At 34.4% G+C, this 26,471-nt stretch overlaps 1 protein-coding gene across 1 annotated transcript in view; it reads right to left on the reverse strand.

Moving 5' to 3' along the window:
• CSMD1 (CUB and Sushi multiple domains 1) overlaps positions 1-26,471 on the reverse strand; it is a 1,068,142-nt gene that overhangs the window by 227,622 nt on the left and 814,049 nt on the right. Inside the window, exons 13-18 of the mRNA XM_041477428.1 lie at positions 22,776-22,958; positions 20,548-20,874; positions 18,571-18,765; positions 13,795-13,933; positions 9,304-9,491; positions 1,236-1,424 (exon numbers count right to left, since the gene is read on the reverse strand). Coding sequence (XP_041333362.1) covers positions 1,236-1,424; positions 9,304-9,491; positions 13,795-13,933; positions 18,571-18,765; positions 20,548-20,874; positions 22,776-22,958 — 1,221 coding nt within the window. The remainder of the gene's footprint in view (positions 1-1,235; positions 1,425-9,303; positions 9,492-13,794; positions 13,934-18,570; positions 18,766-20,547; positions 20,875-22,775; positions 22,959-26,471) is intronic.

Raw genomic sequence — 26,471 nt, forward strand, 5'->3', positions numbered from 1 at the left:
AAGAGCCTTTCTTTGCTGTTGTTCTGTGGTTTCTATAAGAGGGATTTTGTAGCAACTATATGAGGATTCCATGAAGAAATTAGGTTGATTCTGTGGTTCACAGAAGCAGAACTTAGCAAAAAAGATCCAATTACAAAAAAGAACACAGAGATATCTGGGAATACAGTTGTGCTGGTGTAGAGTTATTTTTCTTCTCAGTATGGGGCTGTGTTTTGGATTTGTGCTGAGCACAGGGTTTATAACAAGGAGATGTTTTTGTTATTGCCAAGCAGGTTTTACACAAAGCCAAGACTTTTTCTGATTTTCATGTATCACACTGGTGAGGAAGTTGGGGGTGAGTGGGAGATTAGGAGGAGACAGAGTAGGGACAGGTAACTGCAGCTAATCCAAAGAATACCCCACACCATATGGCATCAGGCTCAGTATATGAAGTGGGGAGAAAAAGGGAAAACTGAGAAGTTCAGACTGATGATATTTGTCATCTGCTCTTCTGGAGATGGCTGAACACCTGCTATCCTTGGGAAGCAGTGAATAGATTCCTTCGTCTGCTTTGCTTGTCTGCACAGATTTTGCTTTTCTTACTAAACTGTTTTTATCTCAACCCAGGAGTATTAGCACTTTTAGCTTTCTGATTCTCTCCCTGATCCTGCTGGTGGGAGTGAGTAAGCGGGTGTGAGGCTTGATTGCTGGCTGTAGTTAAACCATTAAGTAATAAAGCATTTTAAAAAATGTTTCATGAAAGCTCTAGGCAGTTTCATACTTCATACCCACCAAAACAATTATCAAACTAACCAAAGTTTCAAAACAAAAATATGTTAAGAAAATTAATTACATTGGCTGGTCATGGTCTATCTGCTTTAGTATTAAGCATCCTAAATTTAAAAAAAATAATTTAGGTATGCAGTATTTAGAGTTTAAAATGTAAATTAATTTTATTGGCTTTGTGTTGAAAGTGTTAGTTGTATGGCACCATTTTGATTCACAGCTGAACAATGGCACCCTCCAAGAATCTGAATTTTTCTATTTGTGAATATGTGCCTGGGTTTTTTTAGTACTTCACTAAATACAGAGATGTAAAGCATAGCTTTTAATAACAATAAAATAATATTTGAAAAGTGTGGATCTTGCTGCAATTGAAGGGAGGTAGTAGCAATGGCAAGCTTAATTAGTTCTGCAAAATAGTAGATTAACTTTTGTGGACTCTAAATCTGCCCTCTGAAAAGCTGGATACTTACCATCACAGCTGGGTAATGCATGATTCCACTGATGGTTTCTTTCACATATGAGAGGTTCTTCATCACTCAGTGTATATCCTGGATCACAGCTGAAGGTTACTGTGGAGCGGATATTAAAGTTGTTGCCATGGCGATGGCCATTCACAGGAATTCCCGGGTCAAGACAAGAATCTGATTCCAGAGTAACACCTGAAACACACAGATTTAATTTTGGTTTTTTCACCTTTTTTTCAGATAGTAAACAGGAAAAAAGACCCTAACAAAACACAAAACTAGGAAGACAGGAGAAAGATAGAGCCTCCAAAAAATCCTAGCTAGCATTGCCTGAGAACCAATATGGGATATAAAACCCATTCTCTAGCTGTTGTCTGACTCACAAAATGGTTTTTCAATTTTAATTTCATAGAATAGAAAAGTCCAAATTAAATAGAAAAAGACTTGAGCTTTAAGGTATATTTTGTCGATCAATTAAAAACACCAAAACAATAAAATTACTGGACATCTGAAACTATTGGAAGATAGTTCAAAGTACGAATAAACATTTTGCAAGTATAAAAGTCATATTTGATTATTTCATCTGTTCAGTTTCTGATACTGCAGGACAACTCTATTTTCCTCTGCATAGTTATGATCATTTGGTACAACAAGAAGTAGTGTCAAAAAACTGTAATTGAAGAACTCACAAACTACTGAATTCTTGCAGCTATTTTTCTATGCATGAAAAAAAAAAAAGAAAGACAAATATTATATCTTTCTCAATTGCATCGCTCTTATCTGACAGAAAGAGTTTCTGGTAATTATGTCTTCTGGAGAGATTGAATAGTTTTTGGCAAATAAACCTGGAGCTATCCACTGAAAAAAACTCCCTGAAATTATCAAATGAAGGCTCATTAACTGAAGATTATACATTCTGCTTCTAGTGATAGCAAATGATTGTGGAATTTAATAATATGATGAACAATAATGTATACACATGAGGGAAACAAATAGAGACTCACTATTGGGATGACAGGAATTTCTTTTATTTTTTGTTACTATGTGTGGTGAATTAACCTTGTCTGGCTGCCAGTCCCCCACTCAGCTGCTCTCTCATTATCCCTTTCAACAGTACAGGGGGAGAGAACAAGGTAGAAAAATAACATGAAGAAACTCAAGGGCTAAGACAAAGACAAAATACATGGGTGAGGGTGTCACCCTCACCTGTGTATTAGGCTTGCACGGACAAGTCTTAGCAGACAGGGGTGGCTACAGGAGCGGCTTCTGTGAGAAGCTGCCATAAACTTCCCACACGTGCAACAGAACCAATGCCATCTGGCATCAGGGATGGGCCTGCTGCTGGCAAAAGCTGAACACCTCAGAGGTGGTGGTAGAGCCTCAGGGATAACATAGTTAAGAAGGACACAAAAAGCTGCTGCAGAAAAACAGCAGCCATAGAGAAGTGTGAGAATGTGAGAGCAAGAATTCTGAGACACTAAGGTCACTGAAGAAGAAGAGGGAGGAGGTGCTCAAGGTTTGGAAGCCCTTGCAACCTGTGCTGGAGACCGTAGTGAAGCAGCTATCCTACTGCAGCCCATGAAGGTTCACAGTGTATCAGACTCCACTCTGCAGTACATGGATGCTCAAAGGAGTCTGTGATCTTGTGGGAAGTCCACACTGGAGCAGGCTCCTGGCAAGATCTGTGGCCTGATGGAGACAGGAGCCCCTGCTGAAACAGCTTTGCTGGCAGGACTTGTGACCCTGTGGGAGACCTACACTGGAGCACTCTGTTCTTGAAAGATTGCACCCCATGCCAGAGGCATTCATTAAGAGCTCTAGATTATGGGAAGCATTCAAATTTAAAATATTAATGGAAGACTGTCTCCTGGGGGAGGAACCCAATGCTGAAGGAGGAGTAGAATCTGAGGGGTCCTTCCACCAAGGAGGAAGGGACAGCAAAGATAATGTATGATAAACTGATCACAGCCTTCATGCCCTGCCCCCCTGCACCTCTCAGGAGGAGGAGGTAGATAAAATTGATAGTGAAGTTCAGCCAGAGAAGAAAGGAGGGGTAGGGGGAAGGTGTTTCTAAGATTTGGGCACCTGGGATCTAGCAAGGTTACTCCACCACAACTGCCTTCTTCACAAGCATTTCCTAGTTTCTTAGCCCTCTAAAGGGCAAAGAGGGTGCTGCTCCTCTCAGCTGCTTGTGCATCTCTAACCATTTCTGCGGAAGTCGTACTCTCAGTCTACTGCTTCTACCCTGCTCGGTTTATCCCGGACTAGCATACAACCTTAGGAAAAAAGTAGAAGGAGTTCAAAACTAAGGAAAAAATTGATTTATCGGGGCATAAAGGGAAGGGTTCAGAACTGTAGATATGAGTGTTGGAATCAGGACTACAAATAAAAAATATGATAAATAATAACTCTAGCCTTCACAGAGAAATACTCTCTGTATGCTCCTGCTCTTCTTATATCTCACTTAGAGTTCAGATTTGAAAGCTTATGATCCAGTTTTCATGAGGCAACCCTGACATACTTAAATTCTAGACGAATTAAGTTCCTCTAGACTTGACTGCATACTCCTAATGCAAATGTACCATGTTAGCTAACAGTGCATTTTTAGATTCCCTTTGCCTGGATAAAATTGTTCAATAAAGTCTCAAATAAACCATTTAAGTCTATAATATTTTACATTGTAAGTGCCCTTAATTTCATCTGTTTGAAATTTTAACTCTGATGCACATGACATTTTATCAGATAAATTTAGTGTAGGTAGAGGTCCACAGCAGCACTCTTAAAATTCCTTTCTCTTAGGGCAGCCTACTATCCCTGCCTAAACACCTCAGCTGCTTTGGCATTCTGAGTCACACTTAACAGGTAAACTCATCAGGTTCTTTTTGAAATGATAATTCAAAATTACATTGACTCCATTGTTTCACGTTTTTGCAGGAAGACCAAAAACTATAGAAAATTTATGAACTTCCAACTTCCTGACTGAAGTAGTAGTGTTAAATAAATAAAATCAGCTCAGGCAACAAAGTTTCATTCCCAGAGAAAAATATTCAGTATGTAAGTTTCAGCAACCATGAACATAGCTGAAAAGAAATATTTTTTCTTTGCTTCTTTGCCTGAAGATTTTATTTTTTTTTCTTAATAGGAGATAACCTAAAATTAAATAATGGGCAATGCTTTGATATGAGAAATAAGGCACAATTCTAGCACAACTGTGATACATGTAGTTCGAAAATAATTTTAAATAGTTGATTGAGAAGGAGCACAGGCAGCAGATCAAAGTCTAGGACAGGCTGCAATTGTTAGTTACTTGGGACCATGACACCATCATCAGGATTTACCCCCTGCCTGCCAAGTCATACTTCTTCTAAACAAGTACAAATCTTTCAATGACTTCTTATGTGTCATATTTTCTATGTTAGCAACATTCTAGTCTTTTTAAACTGTGTCAAAAACTGGACACAATAGTCTTCCTGGTCATCAAAGGAAGTGGAAAAAATTTTGAAGAAATCCTAGATAAAATAGTCCCATAAACAAAATAAATGTATTCTCTGAAATTGTCTTTTGGTTTTTTAGATGGTTAAATTACAATGTCTAGAAGATTCTATTTTTTTGCAATACTACTACATTTTCCTCTAGATTATGTAGGTTCTGAGTGACATCCAAATCTTTTTCTATTGTATCTCTATTTTGTATTTGTGCATGTCATTTCTCCTTCCCCATTTAGGTTTAGCATGTTTCATTGTAGAATCAAATTGTTTTTGTTTTACACTCTTTCTTCAGTTCATCTAGCTTGTTTTGAAATCCAAACTTTTCAATCGTAGTGCTTACTATAATTGTAAGTTGGAGTCATCCTCAAATTGTAACTGTTCTTATATTGTCATCAAAATCTTTTTTTTTTTTTTTTTTTTTTTTTTTTTTACAGCATCATAGAAATCACATAACAATTTAGGGTGGAAGGAACCTCTGGGGTCATGTAGGCCAACCTCCCTGCTCAAGCAAGGTCACCTAAAGCTGGTTGCACAGGTGGATCCATTCCTGAGTGTATTTTTAGTATCTCCAAGGATGGAGAGTCCACAGCCTTTCTGAGAAATTTTTTCCAGTCCCTACTGAACCTAATTGTACATTTATTATACTGCAATAATTTCATGCACACTAAATTTCTATATTTTTCTCTGAAAGAGTTCTAAAAGGCTTATGAATGGCAGCACAGAACTATTTTCTCCCCTTTCCATTTCCAAATCTACAAAAGCATCTAACCTGTCAAGAAAGAAATTAAGTTGGTTTGACATAATCTGTTTTATCAAATACAAGTAATTTATTTCTTATCATTGTGTTTATCAGCTTGAAACTAGTATCTTTCAAGAGCAAAGATAAAACTAATGTCCTTGATTCTTCTGGTCCAAATATCTTCTTTTTTTCTTTTTCTCTATCCTTGATTGGAAAAGTGTGTGCCCTTCTGAATTTTTTTTAAACTTCCTTACAGATTTGGATTTTCAGACATAATTTTCAGTGGAGTGGTCCTTCTGCTTTCCCTCTCAGTATAGCACAGGGAATTTCAACAGTCCCTAATGAATAAAATATATTTAAATATTTCAATATTGTGTAGTACTCTCTCTCCATATGCCGTACCCTTACCTTGAAAATTTTCACTTAATTATATCAAGTATATGGTAAAAATTATTATTTTCTGCAAAAGTTGCAAAACAGAAACAAAATGTTTAGTCTTGCCTGTGACAGCTGATTTTTGGTCAAACTTTTTTTGAGTAATTTTTTCCCTTATTTGAATATATTTATAAATATTTTTGTTACTGTCTTTCAGTTCCTTTTTCTTGGAAATAAATTTGTACTTCAGATTTTTGTATTATCCTAAAAGATCTGTGTTATTCTCTGATTGCTATCTATAGCAATATTTGAATATATCTAGTATCTACATTATTATCTCTTGAGTTACATCATTAAAAGAGATTTTTAGATAGCTACAGAAACCTTTCTCAAAAGTTAAAAAATAAAATTAAAAAAAAAAAAAGAAACAAAACAAACACAAAAACCCCCAAAATGAAAAAAAACAAGGAAAAGTAATAACAAAACAAAAATACAAAACCAAACCAAGCCAAAACCACCAAAAAACCAAACAATAGTTTTCTGTTGTTCTTTTAATCAATTTGTAAATGACTTTCAGAATTCATTTGTAAGGATTCAAGGACATTGGCCTACCAATCTGCCAGATTTGGTGGTTTAGATTTTTGCAAGCCATTAATTTAATCACCATGTTGCTTCATTCTTTCACTTCTCACCAATCATAAACTCTATTGTTTTATGGTCCTTTTCCAAAATCTGCCTTTCCTATTTAGCTTCTGTATGGATTCTTAGCCATAGTAAAATGGACTGCTGAAACAAAAAAATCTTCCCCAGTATTTCAAATCTTTTTCCATTGACTGTATCTGGCCACAGAAAATTGTATGAATCTTTCCGTTATATCCAGACTATTCAACGGATTATCTTTTTCATCAAAAGAAAAAGTGTTAAGTATTTTGATGCTGTGTTATCACAGCTAAAATTTATTGTGGGCTGTCTGACTGGTTTCAACACTTCGTCAAATCCATGAAGATTGCATATTTCAGCACCTAAAAAGTTACTTTCTGAAACCTAATATAAACAAATACATCATTTTAGACACTGTGAATAAAGGATTATGTCTATTTTTTTAAGTTCTGATAATTTTCAATAAGAAAAATCACAATACTGATTTTGTAGATTTTTTCAATGGCCTCAATAAGGAATTTTTTTACTAACATGGGTAATCTTTGACTTTTAAACAATTTCACTGATTATGTAAGAAAATTGTAATATTTATCAGATATACGTTAATGTAGATTGTAATTTGACTGTCTCAAGACATGACTAAGATAGGATCTATTTTTTAGATAAATTTTAGGATAGAAAGAAATATTAGTCCACAAAAAGCACAGAATTGTAAGAAAAGCATTTGAATTGAAGAAATAATTGATCCATTTCCTTTGCAAATTATTATGTTCTCTTATATTAGGAAAGAAAAAATTCAAATATATACTTTAATAAATAAAGGAACAATTTACATTACAGGAATCTGCAGGTAAAGTATTTCTATCTGTTTTCAGTTAAGAAAAATACTCAGATTGCACAACCTACTTCACAGAATGAGGAATGAAAACCCCCCACAGAAACAATCAAAAACCAACCAACCAACCCACCAACTAAACAAACACTACTCAAAGCACATAACTAGGGAAGCTGAGAGCTGAGGAAAATGTAATTGAGGCATGAAGCACACTTGCCAAAAGATTAATTACTTTTAACAAAAAAATGAATATTTTATCAATAATCTTACTTAAGAAATATTTTAGGCACTTCATTATTTTTTCTTTGCTTAGATGCATTAGACTTAATCTACACTGTCTTGCATTATCTATTTTGAAGTGTCATTGAAAGGTTGAATGACAGAAATTTAAGAAGAATGAACAAATTATCTTCACATCCTTCACAGTACCTTTAATGGGTTACATATTTATTAAAGTTATATTACAGTCATATTTTAGCTTAATAGAATATTACTGCCATCTCAGATTCAACTCAGTTTAGCTTATGTTGAACCTTTTATTTTAAGCAGGTTAAGAGCCTTCTGCTTCACAGTGCAGTGATTTACGTTATCATCAAAGTTATTACTATAACTGGAAGATTTTTAAGATACTTCCAAATAAGATATGTATTTGAACTTATAAAGAAAATATTCAGCAACTTTTCTTAAAACTCAAAATTTATTACCTTGTCTTCTACAAATGTAAGAATGTGAAACAAGTAGAAGTTCTATTGTGATATCTTTAAAATTAGCAACTTCTATAGTTAAACATCCAAAGAAAATCAAAATATGATTTTAGTCTCCTGTTTAGTCTCTCTGTTCCTGGCAGATTACTGAAGGCTTCAATTAGGTCTTTCTACCTGTTTTTGCTCTTTGAAAACACTGACTTTATCTACTTAGTACCCCCATGTTACTGGTTATTGTGATGCCCTTCCCTCTGAGATGTACACAACTGCCAATACAGAGTGAAGGATCACAGACATGCTGCAGGAGCTCCTGTTGCTGACTAGCAGAATAAGATAGACTCTGCAGCAAATTTCAGCTGTGTTACATGGACATATAGAACACAAGGTGAAAATACAAAATGGAGACAAGTTTAGCTCTGTGTGAAATCCAAAGTGAAGAAAAAGACAATATGAACAGTGAGGCTGTGATTAACTTAAGAAGTTTTGTGGAGCAAATGCACTGACATGGATATGAAATATTTAGCACTTAGTGTGAAGCTTTCACTGCACAACTTTTTTGCTATTTGGACAAGCCTTGATGCGGCTATAAAATATATCTGGATGCTATTCCAGATTCAATATTACAGCAAATTTACAGCAATCAGATTAGTTTCCAAGTAAGAACAACTGATAAAAGTGATGTTAATAGGTTGGTACAACTGCAGTAAACACATAAGCTCTCTTCAGTAAATAATTAAGTGAATGGTTGTACTATAATATAAAGAATAGTGTGACTTCAGACCATTTAATTATACATTTCAATTGCATTCAATTATGCACTTAATTGAAAAGAAAATGTGGTTATGATTATTCTGTAGTTTGCATGGATATATTGTTATTAATTTATTTGCATTTTGGAACAATAAGATGTCCAAGTCTGTTCAGCCCTACAAAAACCACAGATAGAGAAAAAGAGAGAAAGTGAAAGAGAAGATAGGGGACACCGAAACAATATATGTTTACCCACAAGGGAAAGTTTCTAAAATTATTTTGCATTTCATTAAACAACTAGGTCTGTAAGGACTCTGAATAACATAAAAGAATTCATGAAGAAAAAATTTCCAAAATGAATACTTCCAGAATTATCTGTCAGTACAACATAGAGTAAACATAATTTGTTCTTACACAAATATAACTACTGAATTTTATTTGTTCCCATTTGTTTGCTCATTTTCTAATTGAAGGAGTTTTTTCAAGATTAAATAAAAATCTATTTGAGAAATATCAGACTTACTCTCATAGTGAATTAGGAAACCAACACTGGAACGACTGTTGTCCGTAGTGAACAGCAGGTACATATAATTTCCAGTACTAATAAGGAACTGGGGTGCTTGTGTTCCATGGTATTCTCCAATTAATGGTGATGAATTTGCTGGCCCATCTCTGACTTCCAAAGTGTCATAATTAACTTCAGTCTGGAATCTGAAAAGGAATATGCAAGTCAGCTGGTGGATAGACAGGTGGTGTTATTTTCTTCAACTGATAGAAATGCAACCCACTTGTAACTGATCAAGAATACCACACATAAAAAAAATACATAGCTACAAATCCATTCATGTACTACTAAGAATAATAATTAAAGAAGGTTTAATGAATCATTTTCCTTGCTTTTTTTGTGGTATCATAAAAAAAATTTGTAAGGTATTCAGTATACTTCAGATCAGCCATATGACTGGCCTTCAGATTTTCTCAAATTTTCTCAAACAAATTTGCAGTATGAAGATACAAGAAATTTTTTGCCCTCAGATTAAGAAATGGGAACATCTTCAATTATACTTCATTATTCATCTCAATATTTCATCTCTTGATATTTGCTATTTGGCAAAAACTGTTTTATAGATAGTCAAGTGTTTAATTTTTTTTTTTTTTATCCAAAGATTTTATTCTAACATAGCTTGTTACTTTACTTTTAGGTAATCATTTTTGTCCTATGAAATAAAGCAGTAAAAAATACTAGATTTAAATCAAGTCTTTATTTTGAAATTGGTTACTGTTATAATATGTGTGACTTCTTAATTTAATTTAGCGTGTCAAAAAAAATACCCAACAGGTAATATAGACTAGAATGGAAAGTAAGGAGACTAATGAGGGTTAATTTACAAGAAAAAATAACTTTAAAATCAACAGCAGAGTCAATGTGTCTGCCAATCATTAAACCACATCACATTTCTCCAGTTTATAATGGATATCTATGTCATCTACTACTAGTTCTTAAATCAAACAGCACAAACCTGCTCTCTCTCTCTCGATGAACTTGGACTGTCACTTTTTACATCAGATGCTTTTCAAGATAGTTTGTGGTTATATCAGATTCTGATATGCTGTAGCATCTAAACCATGCACACATAAATTTTCCTGTCAATGACTTTTGTGCTATTTTACAGATATTTACACTGCTCTAAATATATTTGCATGCAGACCCAATATTCTTGTTTTCATCTTTCAGAAATGCATATGTTGTGAGATTTTTTCCTTGTATTCCCATAAGTCTTGTTAGTTCAACTTCTGAGAGCAGCAGAAATCCCTACACAATACAATACTTTTTCAAAGTGAATGCCCTTAGCTGTCTTGCCAATATGGGACACATGTAGTAGTCTAGAGATAAGAAACTGTATTCTTGTAATTAAAGTGCAAAATATTAAACACTTGAGAAAGGAGAAATACATGTGACATTCCTTTAAAGTGTAAATAAACTTTATAGTTCATTACGAAATGATGACAGAATGACCAAGCTCCCATCCCGTTACATTTTCCACAACAAACAGCATTGCTCTTGTAAAAATATTTTTACAGACACATCAGTAATAGTAAGAACAATTTCAGTTTTAGCCAGTATTTAGCATGCCTTCCTGTTGTTCTCTCACGGTTCCCTGAAAACAAAAGCAAAGCCATAAGTCAGAAAACTTTTGCTTTGCTATCAGAGCTAATGACTGCTTGGAAACTGACTTAGGCACTTTGTATCATTCCTTCATCTTCACACAGAAAACTCTAGATTTATGGTACTTTATTTGGATATATTTGGATAGGCTGGATAGAATCCAGATGATTGCTTTTACTGCTATCTATCCACTCTGACAGTGGAATACAGGGCTTGCAGGTTTGCTAATACATTAAGCATTTTCAGGACCCATTCCTGGCAATGAAATCAGCTAGAATGGAATGGCCTACAACCATGCTATGAACTACGTCCTTTAGCCTCGAAAAGAAGGAGATACTATTCAAATTTCCTATTACGAATGGTTGCTTGCCCACAGTAACTCCTGGCTCTGTTTGATAATTATTTGAGAGAATACTAATTGACAAACTCAAGAAGCATGCTGGACACTATTTCAACAATTTAGCTACATAAACACATGAGGTTTTGTGTCTGGAAAGGCTCACTGAGTACTTAATTTACCAAAATAGACAGTTACAGAGGGCATCAATAAAGTACTTGACAGTTTTTCAGTAGCCTTTCATAATTTCAGAGATTATACATTGATTTATCCTGCAGCAGAATGATGAAAACAGACAGATACAGCTAGGCTGCTTTAAATGCTTTATTGGTACTCATAATTAATAGACTCAAGACTAGTAATTGAATAGTTCAATTATTTTGACAGTTATGTTTGTGAGGCAAACTAATTAGGAATAAAGTGCTCTCAGGCAGCAATTGCAGTTTTCTTAGCAGGGCAGTACGACAACAATGGATGGCAAACCCTTGCTGGAGACAGAAACCAGAAAATAACTCTTAACAGCATGTGCTACTCTGACAATGATCTTTGTTCCCAGTAGATTCCTTCTCATGTCAAACTTGAATGTGACTTTATAATTCAGGTCTGATTTTGAGGGTTTAAGGGAATTAATTCTCTTTTCAATTGGGCTGGGTTTGTTGCTGTTTTTTAGTCTTTGCACTTTCCCTAAAGTGATAAATCAAGACAATTTGTTATTGGGAGTTCTTTATCGTTACTGGAAGTACCTAATTAAGGGTTACATTTTGGATTTTTAGTTTATTTTAATGTTTATTAGCTTACTCATATTAGTAAGAGATAGGATGTCCTCCAAATGTACATAGATAATTTTAAAAAGACTTAAAGGATGTTGTGTTATACTAATCTTCATGCAGTTGGGTTGATTTTGGATATAGAGGTTAGTTGCATAAATTATCGAACTATTTTTTAACAATATTCAAAGTGCCAAAGATCTTCAGGTCAAGCATTTTTCTTCCACCCCTTTCCTCATGACTTGACTCAATTAGACTTTATATTTCTGTTACCCTTCCAGGTATTAGGCACAATTTGAAATGCAAAATGTTTCAATGTACAATAATCATAGGGTCATGCAGTCGCTGCTACTTTTGGAAAGTTTCTAAGGGCTCTGGAAAGGCACATTTGTCTAGAAACATTAAAGCTTCATTAGCTCAAGAGTGAGATAATTTACATTATTAATATCACATTTGTACAAAGCTTCATTCTGTTAGGTATGTCTTTGAAGCAAGTCATATAGTGAAGTATAAAAGGGTTCCATTTTCTCCAAACTAGGTCATACACTTGACAAAAATATTTTATTTGTTGATTAATTGACAAAATCAACTACTGATTTGTAATTTGCTAATGTTATATCAGATGGCAAAGTCTGATCTTTTTGTAGGCATCAAAAAAAGTTTTACATGGAATTTTTAAACTGGGAAACAAAGCCTTCATGTTAACAAAAGAAAATAATTTTATTGCAAAAGCAAGGTTGTACTATTATTAACAAGCATAACGCTTTCAATAACATTTATAATGTGATGTAGTAAAGTTAGACAATTTTCTAAACCTTCCAGAAAAGCTCCATAAACCTCCAAAGAAAACATGGAAGGGTTTTTTCTTTGTCTACCAAAACCAACATGCTGAATGGTAATACTGTTTTGCAATTGAAACAATTAGGGAACAGCAACATAATCCATTTGCTATTAATGCTGAGATATTGTTGAAGTAGATTAATTGTGTACCTGCTGTACTTCAAAAATTATATGTAATCAGAATTCTCTATTTTGTAAACTCCAAGTTCTTGTTTAATGTCATTGCAGTTCAATTTGCACACAAAACTCCAGAATTCTGCAATGGAATATGTGTGTCTAAAATTCAGCAAATTGAGTTCTTACATTGCATCACATGTCACAGAAGCCTGTGTTTCTCACTATTTTCTCAGAAATATGGCCATCACACTGTTAAGGTCACACACATTAAAATATCTGCAACTTCAGGCAATGCATTTTCTTTTATAAAATTTAAATGCACCATCTTCTAAATTAAAATGTTATTTCCATTTAAGAAGATGTCCCTGAAAACCTCAGGCTTCTGAACATTAATAAAAAATTGCAAATAAATATAAACATATAAATACTATGAAGTCTTTAATGAGAAAAAAATGTCAGCATCTTAAATTTCTGGAACTTCCCACTGAGTACAATGGAAGCAGACACATTAGAAAGCTTTAATTGCATACTTGTAGGAATATTATTGTGACTGTTGCAATAAGGGGTTTTTTTTGTGGTTTGAGTTCACAGAATCACAGAATCACAGAATTTCTAGGTTGGAAGGGACCTTTAAGATCATCGAGTCCAACCCATGTTCTAACACATCAACTAGGTCATGGCACCAAGTGCCACATCCAGTCTTTTTTAAAGTATACACTTATTCTTTCATAATAAAACAAGTGTTTATGCTCAACCTTACTTCTTGTTTAACTTTATGATACTCACTTGTCAAAAGTGATCTTAATGGAATTTCCTGGTCTTGCTTCAATCACCCATTCACAATTAAGTGAGTCCTTGTAATATCCTGGCCAACCTGGTGGCAAGATAACACCACTCGATGCTGTCAAATGTCCACCACATGGTGCTGCAAGAAAAAAAAAAACCCATGTATATTTGTAATATGCAAATTATTTCTAATATGTTACGTATTCAAAGAAATTGCAAAAAATCAAACTAAAATGCACAGAAATATGTTTAATATAGTTTTAATAGTTTAACACAGCACTTTGATTTCTTCAGACTCATAAGGCCTGCAATGTGTCTTATCAAGACTTATTACTCTCTATATATTTTAACACACAGAGCGTGGCACTTGGGTCTGCCAGCCTTCCTTCTGTTGAAAAGCACAGTATCTTATTAAAAAATGATACTGTCTCATCACATTTAGATCCAGTATGATTCCATATTGACGTGGAAACATCAGACAAATTGTTCCAAGTAATTATTACTGCTGTTCTGTGCCACCTTTTTGAGTAATCACTGAGCTCAGTGGAACTGACAGTTGTAAATATTCCATTGGATCATAGAATGGTTTAAATTGAAGGGGATGTCTGGAAATCATCTAGTCCATTTCCTGCTCAAGAAAACAGATTGCACAGAACCATGTCCAGTCAGGATCATGCCTTTCCTCCAAAGTCATACACTCCCCAGCCTTTCTGGACAATCTGTTTTAGTGTTTGATCACTCTCACAGTGCAAGGCTTTTGTCTTTAAACATGTATTCCATGTATTCCATAAATCCATGTATTTCAGTTTCTGTCAACTCGCTCTTGTCTGGTTCTTTTACACCACTGAGGAGAGTCTAGCTCCACCTTCTTTAAACCATCTTACTAGTTATCTGTACATATTGACAAGATCCTCTTGAGTCCTGAGCCTTTTCTTTTCCAGTCAAGACAAGCACAGTTCTTTCAACCTCCTCCTGTATGACAGATGCTCCAACTCCTTACTTATCTTTGTGACCCTTCACAGGACTCACTGCAGTATGTCCACATTTCTCTTGCACTGTGGATCCCTGGAGTGCACACAGTGCTCCCAACACAGCCTCACTAATGCTCAATAGATGGGAGAGATCTGTCATCTATTTTCAGCCCATTTCTGCTGCCCCTCTTGTCCCTCTGAACAGCAGCACAAACATCTGGAACACCGTCACTCCCCCCAGTTTTACATCATCTTCAGACTTGCTCAGAGTACATTCTGCCTCAGCATTCAGTTCAGTACTGAAGGTTTTAAACAGTACTGGATAGGGGATTGACCCCTGGGCTACACCTCTATAAATTAACCTCCAGTTGTGACACTGCCTACAATTCTATGAGACAAATAGTTCAGTCAGTTTTCAGTCCACTTCATTGTTCACTTCTCTAGTCCCTACTTCATCAGTTTGTCATTGAGAATTTTGCATGACACAGTGCCAAACATGTTACTAAAACTGAATATCCATTACTCTTCCCTCATCCATCAGACAGTTCATCTTAACACAGAAGGCTATTAGGTTGGTCAGGCATGATTTTCCTCTTCATAAATCCATGTTGATTACTCCCAGTGACCATAGTTTTCTTCATTTTGTCCTATTTTTGGCTTGGACAGAGTTTTCTCACAGTAGCCTTGAGGGGGCAGAATTTGGAACTATGTGGGCACACCTGGGTGGTTATTCTATACCACTCTCACCATCTCTGCAGGATAGAAGTCAGGGACTTGCAAGAAGAAAATGTGACATGGGGTGGAGGAAAAACATAAGCAGGAGGATCTGGGGGGGCATTTTATCTTTGTCTCAGTGACCACCCCACTTGGACACTGGTTGGGTTGGTTGCTCAGTCAGGCAGTGGGTGAGCACTTTTTTGTATATAAATCACCCTCTCTCGTATACTTTTATTATTAATATTGTTGTTCTTACTATCTTACCTCATTGCTGTTTTCCTATCTCAGCTCAGAATATCTGCCTTTTGTCTCACTCCCACAGGAGGGGGTGAAGGGGGAAAGAGCAGCTGCATGTGGCTTAACTTCCAGCAGGGTTTAAACCACAGCACATGGTTTGGAAATGGTTTCAAGGAATATTGTTGCATCACCTTTCCCAGTGATAGAAATAAGACTTGTAGCTCTTCAGATCTCTCTTTCATTCTCCAAGACTGGAATTTGCTTTCTTCCAGTCCTCAGGGATCTCCCTGGTTTAAATCAGCTTCCCAAGATATTGAATGACCTTGTGATGTCATTGGATGGCTTATTCAGAAATCTTGGATGCATCCCACCAGACCCATTCCTCTATGTCAAATTTGTTTGAATGTTCTCTAACCTGATCCTCCTCCATAAAAAGTGAAAAAAATAAAAGTATTGCAAGAGGGGTTTGAAAATGACAGGGCTAGACAGGGGCATTTTTCAGAGCAAAATTAAAGGACTTTGGAGCAGGATTAAACAAAGCAGAAATGACAGAACAAATTTAGGGAAACATGAGTCCCTTAAAAATTTAAGCTGTCATGGCACAGGGCCTTGGGTTGTTATGTTTTACTAAAGGCTATGGCACGGCATAACACAGGTACACTTTCAAGGTCAGGTAAATTTATCTTAGTATCATTTATATTGTCCTCATAGAAAAGGTCAATGATATCATTATCAGGAAATTCCACATTTCATTGCAGGAAATCTTGCTAGATTTCTTCTGTTTCTCTAAGCAGCGACAAACCAACCTATTATGCCATATAGAAATGGATGGCAACATGAGTTTGTGAGTTGTAAATTAATACACCTAATTTTATTTCAATGTTTTTAGCAACACAAAAAAAACCAAAACAAACTAATCAGAGAGGTTTATTTGATTTCACTTGACTTGCACTCGTCTTTAGGAATTTTTTCCAGATTTAAGTGATAAAAGCAACGCACAAATCCTGAAACACACCAAATTTTCTTTGAAGCAAAATGAAAGGCCAGTAAAATGACATTTACCTTACATGTGTATAATCAATGAGGAAATCAATTTATTCCATAGTGGTTTTTAAATTAAATTTCTTCATACTATGAACAAGAACAGTTATAAGACTGTTGATCCTCAACTGATTATAGCACTTCGTGTACATAATTTACTTCATGTATTTCAGGTGTTGCTTACAGAGATTGTTATGTATAATAAAGCCAGAGCAGAGCAACAACAAAAAAACAACAGTTGTTCAGAAATCTCAGACTATACTTAGTCCATAATCCAAGCCCAGAAACTCCATCAATTATCAAGAGAATCCACATCACAAAGGAACATATCCTGAACCTAACTACTTCCTTGTATGTAAGAAACAAAGAGCGAAATCTTAAAAAAAAAAAAAAAAAAAAAATCCCCAAGCTAGTCAATTTGCTTAATCTTTTCCTCATTAAAAACCAAGTAAGCATTCCAGAAGGTTCAAGGAAAGGATAACTGAGGGGCACCTATATATTTTCTGGAAAAGTAATTTCTGCAAAGTTTTTTTTCTCCTTTTTTTTTTCCCTTAAAAGTGCTTATCATTGGTTCTTTATCTTTGCATTTTCAAAAATAAAATTACACAAAGATTACACTGAATACTTTAACAATTGAATCTAGAGCTTCAAAATGAGAAAAAAAAATCTTCTAACAAAAACCAAAAATCTTCTAACCCTACTCCCTGCTTTGGAGTGGGCTGGGTGTGCTCTAAAAATAAAAGAAAAACTTTGCTCCACTGTGTAACATGCTTTAATCAGGGTAAGAAATTTTGCTACTACAACATCCAGGGTCACATACACTTCTAACAGACTGCAGACATGGGAGGGTTCTTCAATATTTTTAAATTTTCTTTGAAATGCACAGCCTTATGAGCACTGAGTTCCCAAATTGCCTAAAAACCAAGAAAGTTATATGATCCAGATCCTTAAGTAATTGCAATGACACTGAAGTTAATGGAAATGTGAGATTTAAAAGGTTTGGACTAGTTCACCCAAAAAACCCCTTTTAATCTGGAGTCTGTCTATGTATCTATTGTTTAATAAAATGTAGACACTTTGAACATGACTTTTAAAAAACATACTTTAGTAATTTATTAAATGCACTCATCTGCCTTGACTTTAGGACCTATCAGTTAAGCATCAAGCAATTCTTCTTACTGTATTTCATTCTAAAGAGAGTTTTAAACCTTAGTAGAGATCATCTTAGTCTATTTATTCACCTAAGAAAGGACAAGCAAATAAATTTGGAAATTTTTGGGAATATAATGGATATTAAACACAGCTCTAGTTTTCACTATATTTCTCTATTTTCTTTATATTTCTCTATATTTCTATATTTTCAGAAATAAGCGTACTGCAGGTTATAATATTACGCACAGAAATTCAGGTATGCTTTCATTCTGAGAAAGTTAAAGGGGTAAGTTTTCAAAAAGGACTTCTATATAGAAGATTTATTTACTTCCTGTGTGGTAGATAATTGTTCTTCAGTGTGCTACAGCCAAAACTGTTACAGCAGTTATATTTCACAACTGAGTAATGATGGTGACAATCAGAACTTGGAAACAATAGCAACCAGATTTTTAGAATGCTAATTTATTCCAAGAGTATAAAAGCAAGTTATCTTGTTTCTATTACTGTGCTCTCACTTGACTGGAAGAGTGTTAAGATGAATTAATAACTTCAGGTAAAGCAGTCTTATTTATGTGCAAAATGTAAAAAGTAAGATAAATTTAAATAGTGTCATTATTCAAATTGTTTAATAGATGCAAAGTAAAAATTGTGCCCTTACCTTCACAACGTGGGACAGTGGAGCTCCATACTACATTTCCATCTTGCATAATACAGGTTATGGATTCAGAGCCTTGAGTCTTCACAAAGCCATCATCGCAGTGAAAGGAAACAGAACTTCCCAGAAGGAATCTGTCTCCAAAACGCCTCCCATTTATAGGAATGCCTGGATCGTGACACTCATTCTGACCAAAGGCTGATAAAAAACATATTAATAATGCTGGTAATCAAACTCACAATAATAGCAATAATAAAAACCATCCCGTTAAACTTTGTGTCTTGTTTTTTGGAGGAGGGGGAGAATAATATTTCCATTGTAATACAGCAATATGTAACACATATAGTAATATATAATTCAAAGTATAGAAAATTTCTCAATAAAAAGTCAGCTTCAAATCCAATGACATGCAGCATAGTTGGAATTCAGAAGTTTTTAGATATATGTGGCTTAGATACACAAGAATAATTTGCCTAAATTTTCCTCTGGATAAAATCCAGCTGTTTTGCCTTGAACAAAAGGGAATTGAGGTTGTTTAACCTGAAGAAATGGAGGCTGAGGGGAGCCCCCATTGCTCCCTACGACTACCTGGAAAGAGGTTGTAGCAAAGTGAGTATTGGCCTCCTCTCACAGGTACTAAGTGATAAAACAAGAGGAAATGGCTTCCCCTTTTTTCTTCCTGCCATTTTTCTAAGGACAAAAATTATCCCCTCCTATAAAAGCAAAAGACTGATTTAGGCATCTAAGACTTAAAAAAGATTGAAATCAATGAATTCCAGCTTTATGTGGGGAATCTTTCCAAGTAATGTAAGAAAACACCTTGGCCACAAACACAATTATTTTAATTGACAAACAGAGAAACAGTGCAAAAGGTCTCAAAGACAACTTTATTGTCAATTAGCTTCTATAACCTTAGAAGATAATTTCTTCAGATAAAATGATAATCTCTGTATAAGTAGCATCTTTGAATGACTCATAAAACTTTTAGGAGAGTTAGCAACCTACAGCAAATGTAAAAATGTTTTCTACATGACAATGCTGTTACTAGTTTTCTATTGAGGGTACTTTTTAGTAATATCTTTTTATATAAACAAAACAGAGGGCCATCGGTAGCCAGATATTTCTTAGCCTGGTTTCCCAAACAGGAGGCACTTATTTTCTTAGCAGCTCTCTATAGGTACAGGACCAGTAGGTCCATATTTAACAGCTTTTGGACTGGTTGTCCAGTTACACTTAAACTTTGTACATTTGAGAATAGCCTTCTCAAAGGCAGCACATTCTTAAAATGTGTAAAGGGACAGGAGCCAGATAGAAGAATTATTCTAAATTTGTGTACTTTTATAGGAAAGACTTCTGCGTCAGTTCTGCTGTGTTCTAGACACTAGAAAAACCAGAGTGTAACTGCTATGTGTAATGCAGAAAAGAGATCCCTATTCTTAGGGGTTTGCATTCTTAAATTGCACCCTATTCAACTAGAAAAAAATATACAAAAGCAAAACATGTTCCCAAAACTATTTATTTGTATTGATGATTACTAGTATGCTTTTCCAATTAATATTGGAATCTAAGATTAATACCTTTATGACCTTATTCCTGATGGTTCCATTGAGAAGTATATTAAATTACATGCAGTGGATACTTTGATGTGAAATATCTGGACTTTAGTTATGGGATCTGCATTTACGCAGCATGAACAAAAAAGACAAATAATAAAAAATGAAGGGAATTCCTCAGCACTATCACAATTAAAATAAATAAATTATAAGGATTCAGATAAGCTAATGAATACAAGGAAGACATCTGAAAATAGTGCAATTATACAACCATTACAATTTACTTCTGAAATAAATATAAAAATAAATAAATATAATATAAATATAAGTATAAATATCAATATCAATATCAATATCATGTTCTCTGTTTTAATTATTATGAAGAAAGCATAAAACTAAGCATAAAATAAAAAGCAGAAGTTCTTACTTGTATAAGTGATATTAAATCCTCTTCCAGTGGTAGAGTGATCTGACTGAAATTCAAGTCTAACTATATGCCCACTACTAGCCAATTGAGAAGGGACTTCATTGCCAGAAAAGGTGCCAAGAGGTGGTAAATCTGAAATCCCATCATCCTTGATTGTAAGGTAGTCAAATTGAGGTTCTACATCAAAGTCATTGAAAATCAGATGGATTCTGCTTCCTGGCTCTGAGATAATTAACCAAACACAGTTCATATTGTTCCCATATTCTTCAGGATAATTTGGAGAAAGGATAATTCCAGATGGTGTGGTGAAGTTGAAGAAACATGAAACTAAAGGAAAGAACAATAAGATTCTCAAAATACTATTCACAAAATGTATAGATGTTTGTCTTTCTATTTATTTTTATTTTTGATTTTTTATTATTCTTGTAGAAAAGGATGATTTTGAAGCCTGGATGTCAAAACTACTATACATGCAAGCAGGAAATGTTTAACACTTTCAGAACAGTTCTCTAATGTTTTGTTTCCCTAGTGAATCTGAGTGACTGAAGCAGGGCCTGCAAGAGATTTGCATGCAGTGAATACCAAGAAAGTAAAAGTAATGCTTGATGCAACAGAATTTGCAAAAAATTGCAGGTTTGTTCTAAAATGGAAAAGTGATCTCCAAATTTGAATGATTTTTTCCAGATATGCATTAAACTGCATTTAACAATCAAAAAAAAAAAAAAAAATCAAGCACAAGGGCCAGTTTTGTCTGTAGTATACAAAGTTCATTCTGACGTAAATAAAGGTGGAAATTTAGATGTGACTGAATCAAGAAATCTTAGGAGTATATGGTCTGAACTTGTTTTACCCCAGTTTTCCTTTGATGGCATAGAACTAAAACAAAAATTATTCATAGCCATCATTCTTTTTCACTATTTTGAGCCAATTTTCATCAAGACATTGCCTAATTTGTTTCAGAGTCTTGACTCTGTGACTGGTACTATAGGCAGAAATACAGTATATTCAGAAAGGGTAAGACTCACTGAATATTAGTTAACACAAAGGACAACCATTATTCATCTCTTCAAATGTGTCAAACTGAGCTCAGTGTATGTAAATGGATGTTAGAGATTCCATGCTTTTTCATAGGGCATCTGCATATGTAACACTGGAAGCACAGTAAAATATTCTACATGGTCAACACAAAATGATATAGCAATCCAATGCAACACAGCACCATGAAGAAACACAACTTCTGTCTTCCAAGGGAACTGCAGCTGAACTGTCTCTGTGCCTAGGCTTTACATGCTAAGATACAATTCAGCATTGCAAGGCATATTGAGGATTATTCTGGCCTAGAGCAATCTTGCTCAGTTCATTAAGTCCTGTGCCAACACAGCTTCAAAGTACATACATAGAGTAGGATACCTCTCAAAGGTTGTGATGGTAGTCAAATCCAGTACTGATTTGTATGACTCTTTATAGGAAAATTTAACATGATCTGCAGAACTGAAATGCCTAATATACCTGTGTACTTGAAAGATCTGCTCTATTTTACAAGAAAGGGAAAAAAAAAAAAAGGAAAAAAACCCAACCCAAATAAACAGCTCCCCCCCAAATAAACCCCACACAAACAAACAAACAAAAAAACAAGCAAACACAAAAAGAAAAACTAACCCAACAAACCTTTTTTAGTAACAAATATATTTTATCTTTTAAAACAAAAATCACAACAAATGACCTTACCTAAACTTTTCCTATGTTTGATATTCTTAACTTTTTTATATTCATAGTCACACCTTTGTGATATATCACAAAAAAAAAAAAAAAAAAAAAAAAAAAAAAAAAAAAGAAAGAAAAAAGAAGCAGACAATCTTTTCTTATGTGGGTTTGCAGGCTGTTTTGCACTGCACGAATGAAATGTGTATGTGCCACAGGGTCCTTTTGAACACTTATCTGCTATTAGGAATTGCTCATTTAGAATCTAATTTAACACACATTTCCATTAAGAATGTTAAGTGGTTCAATTACATGTAAAATGAGTGTAAAGAACATTCTAAAAACAGTCCTGCATGACGTTCCCCATAAAAGAGACACCAAGTCAACTGAAAAAACACCCAAACCATGATGGAAAAAGTCTTCAAGGTACTTTGAAGTATTTTCCTGTTGATAAGTCACAAATGTTAAGAAATGCAAGCAAGTTAAGGTCAGAAAAATAATACAGAAAAAAATATTATAATTCTTACAAACACAGCTGGGTTTGTTGCCAGACCACTGGTTATTTTGTTGGCATGTAATCGTTCTCTCTCCCACCAGTTCAAAAGCTGCTTGACATTCAAAGGTAAGTGTGTCTCCATGCAGAAAACTGCTGCCAGTCCTTTTCCCATATGATGGAATTCCAGGATCTCCACAACCTCCTTTCTCTATTTCTGAACATCAAAAAATTTAAATGCAGTAATAAGGAAAATACATTTGCAATCAATTTATATGTCAGTATCAGAAGTACTTTCAAAATATTTGGCATTATACATTAAATTAATATTTACAGCTGAAAATGAACTAGAGGTAAATGCTGTGCGAATGCCTCAAAGATGACTTAGGATCTGAAGTTCTTTCACAAGCTAATAGCTTCCATATCTGCATTGCTGCATTGCTGCAAATAACAAAATAATTATATTTAACTGCATGACTGCACCAAATTACAGCATATTTGAAGGAAAATTATAAAGCCACATTCTCCATCCTACCCATGGAGAGCTAGTACGTGTAGATCGTTTTTCTGGCAAAGAAGTCCTCATAATAAAGAATCTCTTAACTGTCATATCTACAATTCCATTTAAAAGTCTATTAACAGTATGATTAAAAGTATAAAATTTCCTAATAGAGTCAATAGATTTCAGTTTAAAATTCCTTTAAGTATAATAAAAACAAAATTGAGGAATTATTTCTTAATCACATCATTCAAATTAGAGCCACATTTTTCCCAGCTGCATTCAGCTATGCTAAATAAATTAACATTTTGGATAATATTTCAAGATATTCTCCAGGAGCTCTGTTTCGTAAATTATTTAATTTGTAGATCTCAAATCTACACAAACCAGAGAAGGCTATAAAAAATTCAAGTCCTATGAAATTTATGAATAGCATAAGTATTAGAAAATTAAATGTAAGTACTAATTGCCTGTGATAGAATCATCTTACAAAATACCATACACATGGCTGACCATCAGAAAATGAAGGCTCCATTTGTTTGCCATTAAATTGAAAGCATTTTTTTAAATTAACTTGCCTTTGTTCAGAAAAAAAAAAACAACAAAGCACTTCTGATTCTGTAAACTGTGTTGCTGCATGTGTAATGAAATGATGTAAATCTGATTCAAATGAAAGTACAGATAAACTTCTTTGTGTTTAATTATTTTACAGTTCAGTCCAAGGTATAAAATCAGAAACATTCAAGATAACAAGAAAATTTCAACTCACTGAATAGCATTGAATATTAACACAATTTAACACAATTGAAAATGTTTGCTTTCAAATATTGTTAAATCTAATTATCTTAAATCCTGGCAGAAGATCCAGGAAGACCTTGACTCAGCAACAGAAATATTAAGATACAGGATACAAAGTTATAATATGTGAAGTCAGTCCACTATGTTTACATCCATAGAGCAGTCATTAACAGATTGTTGACAGACATGTTCAGAAAGGTCTGGCACATATTTCACAGCGTAATATTTTTCTCAACCTGCTGGTGATGCTGTGCCTGATGCACCTATTATTATTTAATTTAAATAATTTGTCTTATCAGAAAGTTAATATGCATAAATTAATAAAAACATTTTGCAATGTCCAGTACACGAATACAATACAACATTGAGAGAAATTTTACAAAGAATATTTGTAAATAATGATTCAAAATTATACATACAAAGGCTTTAATGCAGCTTCACTTGTCTGTTCCTACTGAGATACTGACTTTTACTTCCACAGAATAGCACTGAAAACCTGTGTTTTCAGCTATGCGCATCATTACATACTTCATGAAAATGTGGGGAACCACAGAAATCAGAATACACATTTTAATCACATTTTAGAAGTTAATCTCCCTCACTGACAGCAGAAGTATATCTAATCCATCATGTGAGAATGATCGTAAACTCTTTGCCAAACTTAGGAGATGAACAAAATACTTTTTATTCTTAATGTATCACCCTTCATCCAAGAATGCCCATATGGGCATTTACTGGTATATAATTCAACTTTGTAAATATCTTATTTTCAAGCACAAAAACCATACACAAATTAAAAATATTACCACTAATTTCAGATAAAACATTTAAAAATAGGTTTCATTCTTTGGAAAAATAGTTTAAAAAAATATGTCACAAGAAACAACTGAATGATAAATTTCAGGTTCTCTAAAACACAATAGAAGGATTTTTGAATCAATTTATTTTATACTGAAAAGCCAAACAACTCATAAAAAATGTCAAAAAATAATCACATTAACTTTATTTCTATTTAAACATTCAGGGTCTATGCATGTTTGTTCAACATAAAAACAATCCAGAAAACATGGCTGATTTATAAAACTTCTGAGAATGTCCTATTTTAATTTTGACAATAAATAGCCCAAAGAATTCCATCCAGGTCTAGGAATCCATATCTTCACAAACCTTAAATTGAAGGATGTATGTATCCCTATCAGGAAATCTACTCTAGTCAAAAGTTCTTCAGGCTGAGAGACAACACCCACTGTAATTCACAGAATCATCATGGAATCATGGAATTTGGGTTTGAAGGGGCCTTAAAGATCTCCTAGTTCTAGCCCCTTTGTCACGGACATGAATACCTTCCACTAGGCCCTCAGATCTGTCCTGGCCTTGAATACTCCCAGGGATGAGGTATCCACAACTTTTCTCGGCAACCTGTTCCAGTGCCTCAGCACCCTCACAGTAAATAGTTTCTTCCTAAAATCTAATCTAAAACTACCCTCCTTCAGTTTAAAACCATTCCCCCTTGCCCTGTCACTAGATGCTGCTGTGAAAGGTCCCTCTGCAGCTCTCTTGAACGCTCCCATTAGGTACTGGAATGTGTTCTAAGGTGCTCACAGGAAGGGTTGTCAAGCATCAGACCAGGATGCTCAGGGAAGTGGCTGAGTCACCATCCCAGCAGTATTTAAACAACATGTAGAAGTGGCACTGAGGGATATAATTTAGTTGGGGAATTGACAATGCTAGATTAATGGTTGGACTGATGATCTTAAATGATTCTCTGATTCTCTTTAGTCAAAAACTACATTTCATTACATTAACAACCCAAAACTAAGTGAAGACGCAGAAGTCCAAATTAATTAATTAATTCATTTTGTATTTACACATAAAGAATACTCTTCCTTTATAACTACATCTAGAGCAGTAGGCATGTAAAAGCTCCCAACATTTTTCTGTCCTTTGGGATTTTGCACAGATTTTTTTCTTCATTGTCCTTTCTGATACCTGTTTGACTTGTACTGATTTAGTCATTGAACATTTTTTTAAATGGCTAAATGCAGCTGAGATGCATTGTGTGAATTCCTCTGACACATGTATTGATTATTCTGTTTCATAAATGAAGAGATGCCCTGTATCAGTTTGCTAAAAAAGAAAACATTTCAGACCAATTCCACTGAAGTTATGTTGAGCTCTTAGAAAAATCCTAGGGGATAGAAAATGTTCTTAAAATAACAAACATGAAAATAAAATCTATGCTAACCTATTTAGCATGGCAATTAAAGCCCTGTTCTTTTTGGATTATTCTGTGTACTCATTTAATGTTGAACTTCTTTTGATCTGAGTTCTTAGAGCTGTGTGTACTTCATGATGTTTGCACATAAACTCTCAAGTCTAAATTTAAACATCAGCTTCCTCTGGTTACCAAAATATTAATATTGATCTTATGCA

Source organism: Pyrgilauda ruficollis, unplaced genomic scaffold (assembly GCF_017590135.1).
Source record: "Pyrgilauda ruficollis isolate IOZ18807 unplaced genomic scaffold, ASM1759013v1 scaffold40, whole genome shotgun sequence".
Taxonomy (NCBI): Eukaryota; Metazoa; Chordata; class Aves; order Passeriformes; family Passeridae; genus Pyrgilauda; species Pyrgilauda ruficollis.